This window comes from Palaemon carinicauda, chromosome 37, assembly GCF_036898095.1.
Source record: "Palaemon carinicauda isolate YSFRI2023 chromosome 37, ASM3689809v2, whole genome shotgun sequence".
Taxonomy (NCBI): domain Eukaryota; kingdom Metazoa; phylum Arthropoda; class Malacostraca; order Decapoda; family Palaemonidae; genus Palaemon; species Palaemon carinicauda.
The window spans coordinates 37,144,105-37,150,873 of record NC_090761.1 but is presented as its reverse complement, the minus strand read 5'-3'; the positions used below and the strand labels follow the sequence as shown (position 1 = coordinate 37,150,873).

Below are 6,769 nucleotides of genomic sequence, written 5' to 3'. Positions count from 1 at the left end.
AAATGATCTCCTCAGGAATGAGCGCTACAAAGGAATTTTACAAGAGTTAGAAAATTACAAAAAAGAAAATTTGAAATTGAATGACTTGGAGCAAAAAAACATCCTATTGAGTCAAGAACTGGAAACATTCAAATCTGAAAAAAATGTTGGTCTCAAGGACGAGCTGCTTGCGGCAAATGAGATCATCCCTTCATTCAAGGAGGAACTTGAAGAGGGAGATAAGACGAAAGAAGAAAACAAACCTCAAATGACGAAACTGAGACTTAACAAGACAAGTTTAAAAATGGATATTAAGGATGTTCAGAAGGATGTCCAAAAGGATGACAGAGACAATAAAAGTGAGGAGAAAGTAGTCGAGGCACAGGATCAGGATACCAACGGACGTAAGGCTGAGAAGGAGGAAGTTGGAGGCGCATCTGGTGTGGGTCAGGTGCTTGGCTGGCTACTAGCCTCAAAAGGCGCTCTCCATGGCACCAGCAACACCCAGGAAGAGCAGCTCAAAAAGGAAATTTCCACGGACGAAGAGAAGGAGGAGAAGGAGGAGGAGGACAAGGAGAAGGAGGAGAAGGAGGAGGAGGAGAAGGAGGAGAAGGAGAAGGAGGAGGAGGAGAAGGAGGAGGAGGAGAAGAAGGAGGAGGAGAAGGAGAAGGAGGAGAAGGAGAAGGAGGAGAAGGAGGAGGAGGAGAAGAAAAAGGAAGAAAAGATTAAAAAAACTACACGAAAACTCATCGTGTTTGACCTGGAACCCGAGAAGCCCAAAAGGGCCATCTCCTCATCCGACAGTAGTCACATCACCTTCCAAGGTGAAAAGGTTAGAGTGACCACCACAAGGGACTCTGGCCTCAACAGGTACGTGACTGTCGACTTGCATGTGCCCAGGAGGTTCCACAGAGCCATATATGGAGTGGAAGGAAGGACGCTGATGGAAATCACCCGCCACAGTGGAGTCAGCTTAATAGATATGCCACAAAGGCACGAATATAGTCATTCAATCACCATCAGTGGTACTATTAAGCAGGTTCAGTTAGCAGCTGATCATATCGAATGGCTTCTGAAGAGTCTCACCGGCACTTAAATATTTCGATCAGCAAATGGATAAAAATGAAAAACACAAAAAAAAATAAAAAAATAAAAAATCCCAAAAAAAAATAAAAAAATAAAAAATCCCAAAAAAAGAAGAAAAAATGAAAACACCAAAAAAAATTTTAAACATGAGAATATTTTTGCCATATTAGTTTAATTTCAGTTTATTTTGTGAGGGTAAGGAGATTCAGCCGAGTTTTGCCAGGACCAAATCTTCAAATAATTGTGCTAAATCCAATCACATCCACAGGAAGGAGATCCCCCCCCCCCCGGGATCTTTAAACTGACTGACTGACAGACAGCTACAGGGAGGATACTTGGAAGGACTGGCCAGCTTGGAGGATACAAGGCTTACTATCCAGCTTGAATTACAATTCTTGGAATAACCTGGAGGACAATGGCCTACTGAGGGAAGAAACCCCGCTGAGACTAGTATGCTTTGCACCTTGATGGACGAGTACAAGCCGTTTGTCAAGTGTACAAATGGTCGGATATCTAGATCTATTCTTTCGGATATCAACCTTCGGGTGGTTCTGGGGGAATGATCTAGAAGACCGGCTCGGCAGAGGGAACGAGCTAGGCTTCTTCTAGTAGGCAGTCTTGTACTTAAAGGTTGGACCAAGATAATCAGCTAGTGAAGGAAGCTGCGCCTCTTCGGAGCAGGTCAGTCTGGAAAGGTGTTCTGATATCAAATGGCTGCTGATGAAGGTTGAAGAACTGGGATGAACAGAGTGAAGTTTTGGTCCTTACAATAGGCGAGTTGATGCCCTCACAATTTTATGAAAGGAATAGTATCTTCTTTTTCTTCTTTTTTTTTTAGGTTTAAGGTTTTTTTTTTTAGGTTTAAGGTTTTTTTTTTTAGGTTTAGGTTTAAGGTTTTTTTTTTAGGTTTAAGGTCTTTTTTTTTTAGGCTTAAGGACTGGCTATGCAGGTGAAGAAACTCTGAATGATGAATGAGCATGTCTTGTTTAAGTGGGTAAAATGACGATTGGCTTCACCAACCGGCCAAAAATTGATGCTTGGCTTCACCGTACTGCCCACTAGGCTTCGCCGACCGGCCCACACAATGACGCTTGGCTTCACCGCCTGGGCTAAAATGGCACTTGGCTTCACCACCTGGCCCACTTGGCTTCACTGCCCGGCCCAACAATAGCGCTTGGCTTCACCGCCTGGCCCGCTTGGCTTCATCGCCCGGCACAACAATGGCGCTTGGCTTCACCGCCTGGCCTGCTTGGCTTCATCGCCCGGCTTACAATGGCGCTTGGCTTCACCGCCGGCAAACAATGGCGCTTGGCTTCACCGCCCGGCTTACAATGGCGCTTGGCTTCACCGCCCGGCTTACAATGGTGCTTGGCTTCACCGCCTGGCCCGCTTGGCTTCACCGCCCGGCTTCACCGCCCGGCTGCCCGGCTTATAATGGCGCTTGGCTTCATCGCCCGGCCCAACAATGGCGCTTGGCTTCACCGCCCGGCTTACAATGGCGCTTGGCTTCACCGCCCGGCTTACAATGGGGCTTGGCTTCACCGCCTGGCCCGCTTGGCTTCACCGCCCGGCTTACAATGGCGCTTGGCTTCACCGCCTGGCCCGCTTGGCTTCACCGCCTGGCCCGCTTGGCTTCACCGCCTGGCCCGCTTGGCTTCACCGCCTGGCCCGCTTGGCTTCACCGCCTGGCCCGCTTGGCTTCACCGCCTGGCCCGCTTGGCTTCACCGCCCGGCTTACAATGGCGCTTGGCTTCACCGCCTGGCCCGCTTGGCTTCATCGCCTGGCCTGCTTGGCTTCACCGCCTGGCCCGCTTGGCTTCACCGCCTGGCTTACAACGGCGCTTGGCTTCACCGCCTGGCTTACAATGGCGCTTGGCTTCACCGCCTGGCCCGCTTGGCTTTACCGCCCGGCTTACAATGGCTCTTGGCTTCACCGCCTGGCCCACTTGGCTTCACCGCCCGGCTTACAATGGCGCTTGGCTTCACCGCCCGGCTTACAATGGCGCTTGGCTTCATCGCCCGGCCCAACAATGGCGTTTCGCTTCACCGCCCGGCTTACAATGGCGCTTGGCTTCACCGCCTGGCCCGCTTGGCTTTACCGCCCGGCTTACAATGGCGCTTGGCTTCACCGCCTGGCCCGCTTGGCTTCACCGCCCGGCTTACAATGGCGCTTGGCTTCACCGCCTGGCCCGCTTGGCTTCACCGCCTGGCCCGCTTGGCTTCACCGCCTGGCTCGCTTGGCTTCACCGCCCGGCTTACAATGGCGCTTGGCTTCACCGCCTGGCCCGCTTGGCTTCACCGCCCGGCTTACAATGGCGCTTGGCTTCACCGCCCGGCTTACAATGGCGCTTGGCTTCACCGCCCGGCTTACAATGGCGCTTGGCTTCATCGCCCGGACCAACAATGGTGCTTGGCTTCAACGCCTGGCTTACAATGGCGCTTGGCTTCACTGCCCGGCTTACAATGGCGCTTGGTTTCACCGCCTGGCCCGCTTGGCTTCACCGCCTGGCCTGCTTGGCTTCACCGCCTGGCCCGCTTGGCTTCACCGCCTGGCTTACAACGGCGCTTGGCTTCACCGCCTGGCTTACAATGGCGCTTGGCTTCACCGCCTGGCCCGCTTGGCTTTACCGCCTGGCTTATAATGGCTCTTGGCTTCACCGCCTGGCCCACTTGGCTTCACCGCCCGGCTTACAATGGCGCTTGGCTTCACCGCCCGGCTTACAATGGCGCTTGGCTTCACCGCCCGGCTTACAATGGCGCTTGGCTTCATCGCCTGGCCCAACAATGGCGCTTGGCTTCACCGCCCGGCTTACAATGGCGCTTGGCTTCACCGCCTGGCCCGCTTGGCTTTACCGCCCGGCTTACAATGGCGCTTGGCTTCACCGCCTGGCCCGCTTGGCTTCACCGCCCGGCTTACAATGGCGCTTGGCTTCACCGCCTGGCCCGCTTGGCTTCACCGCCTGGCCCGCTTGGCTTCACCGCCTGGCCCGCTTGGCTTCACCGCCTGGCCCGCTTAGCTTCACCGCCTGGCTCGCTTGGCTTCACCGCCCGGCTTACAATGGCGCTTGGCTTCACCGCCTGGCCCGCTTGGCTTCACCGCCCGGCTTACAATGGCGCTTGGCTTCACCGCCCGGCTTACAATGGCGCTTGGCTTCACCGCCCGGCTTACAATGGTGCTTGGCTTCATCGCCCGGACCAACAATGGTGCTTGGCTTCACCGCCTGGCTTATAATGGCACTTGGCTTCACCGCCTGGACTGCTTAGCTTCACCGCCCGGCTTACAATGGCGCTTGGCTTCACCGCCCGGCTTACAATGGCGCTTGGCTTCACCTCCCGGCCCAACAATGGCGCTTGGCTTCATCGCCCGGCCCAACAATGTTGCTTGGCTTCACCGCCCGGCTTACAATGGCGCTTGGCTTCATCGCCCGGCTTACAATGGCGCTTGGCTTCATCGCCCGGCCCAACAATGGCGCTTGGCTTAACCGCCTGGCTTACAATGGCGCTTGGCTCCACCGCCTGGCTTACAATGGCGCTTGGCTTCACCGCCTGGCCTGCTTGGCTTCACCGCCCGGCTTACAATGGTGCTTGGCTTCACCGCCCGGCTTACAATGGCGCTTGGCTTCACCGCCCGGCTTACAAGGGCGCTTGGCTTCACCGCCCGGCTTACAATGGCGCTTGGCTTCATCGCACCGTTCAACAATGGCGCTTGGCTTCACCGCCCGGCTTACAATGGCGCTTGGCTTCACCGCCTGGCCCGTTTGGCTTCACTGCCCGGCCTACAATGGCGCTTGGCTTCACCCCCGGGACCAATTGGCTTTACCGCCAGGCACAATAATGGCACTTGGCTTCACCGCCTGGCCCGCTTGGCTTTACCGCCCGGCACAATAATGGCGCTAGGCTTCACCGCCCGGCTTACAATGGCGCTTGGCTTCACTGCCAGGCCAGCTTGGCTTCACCGCCCGGCTTACAATGGCGCTTGGCTTCACTGCCTGGCCCGCTTGGCTTCACTGCCCGGATTACAATGGCGCTTGGCTTCACCGCCTGGCCCGCTTGGCTTTACCGTCCGGCACAATAATGACGCTTGGCTTCACCGCCAGGCCTAAATTTGATGCTTGGCTTCACCGCCTGGCAAAACAATGACCCTTGGCTTCACCTCTGAATTTCAAATATCATCAGTCACGACTGACTAGTAATAGGCTAGCTGTAGTGAGGGAAGTTGGCCGAAAGCTATTTCAGTACGAAGGGCAACCTCTGGCGCGGCGGAAAAACCCGTAAGTTCAATGCCCAGAAAACTGAAGTAGGTTTCAAATTGCTTCTCTAAGTAAGCCAACTCAAATACAAGTCATGACTGATCTTAATAGGCTAGCTGTAGTGAGGGGAGTTGGCCGAAAGCTATTTCAGTACGAAGGGCAACCTCTGGCGCGGCGGAAAAACCCGTAAGTTCAATGCCCAGAAAACTGAAGTAGGTTTCAAATTGCTTCTCTAGGTAATCCAACTCAAATACAAGTCATGACTGATCTTAATAGGCTAGCTGTAGTGAGGGGAGTTGGCCGAAAGCTATTTCAGTACGAAGGGCAACCTCTGGCGCGGCGGAAAAACCCGTAAGTTCAATGCCCAGAAAACTGAAGTAGGTTTCAAATTGCTTCTCTAGGTAATCCAACTCAAATACAAGTCATGACTGATCTTAATAGGCTAGCTGTAGTGAGGGAAGTTGGCCGAAAGCTATTTTAGTAAGAAGGGCAACCTCTGGCGCGGCGGAAAAACCCGTAAGTTCAATGCCCAGAAAACTGAAGTAGGTTTCAAATTGCTTCTCTAAGTAATCCAACTCAAATACAAGTCATGACTGATCTTAATAGGCTAGCTGTAGTGAGGGAAGTTGACCGAAAGCTATTTTAGTAAGAAGGGCAACCTCTGGCGCGGCGGAAAAACCCGTAAGTTCAATGCCCAGAAAACTGAAGTAGGTTTCAAATTGCTTCTCTAAGTAATCCAACTCAAATACAAGTCATGACTGATCTTAATAGGCTAGCTGTAGTGAGGGAAGTTGGCCGAAAGCTATTTTAGTAAGAAGGGCAACCTCTGGCGCGGCGGAAAAACCCGTAAGTTCAATGCCCAGAAAACTGAAGTAGGTTTCAAATTGCTTCTCTAAGTAATCCAACTCAAATACAAGTCATGACTGATCTTAATAGGCTAGCTGTAGTGAGGGAAGTTGGCCGAAAGCTATTTCAGTAGGAAGGGCAACCTCTGGCGCGGCGGAAAAACCCGTAAGTTCAATGCCCAGAAAACTGAAGTAGGTTTCAAATTGCTTCTCTAAGTAATCCAACTCAAATACAAGTCATGACTGATCTTAATAGGCTAGCTGTAGTGAGGGAAGTTGGCCGAAAGCTATTTCAGTAGGAAGGGCAACCTCTGGCGCGGCGGAAAAACCCGTAAGTTCAATGCCCAGAAAACTGAAGTAGGTTTCAAATTGCTTCTCTAAGTAATCCAACTCAAATACAAGTCATGACTGATCTTAATAGGCTAGCTGTAGTGAGGGAAGTTGGTCGAAAGCTATTTCAGTAGGAAGGGCAACCTCTGGCGCGGCGGAAAAACCCGTAAGTTCAATGCCCAGAAAACTGAAGTAGGTTTCAAATTGCTTCTCTAAGTAATCCAACTTAAATACAAGTCATGACTGATCTTAAAAGGCTAGCTGTAGTGAGGGAAGTAG

General features: G+C 52.6%; 1 protein-coding gene across 1 annotated transcript in view; it reads left to right on the top strand.

The window, feature by feature from the left end:
• LOC137629278 (uncharacterized protein PF3D7_1120000-like) overlaps window positions 1–1,075 on the top strand; it is a 1,602-nt gene extending 527 nt beyond the window's left edge. Inside the window, exons 1-2 of the mRNA XM_068360539.1 lie at window positions 1–430; window positions 755–1,075. The exon at window positions 1–430 is cut by the window's left edge and continues 527 nt beyond it. Coding sequence (XP_068216640.1) covers window positions 1–430; window positions 755–1,075 — 751 coding nt within the window. The remainder of the gene's footprint in view (window positions 431–754) is intronic.
• The last annotated feature ends 5,694 nt before the right edge of the window (window positions 1,076–6,769 follow it).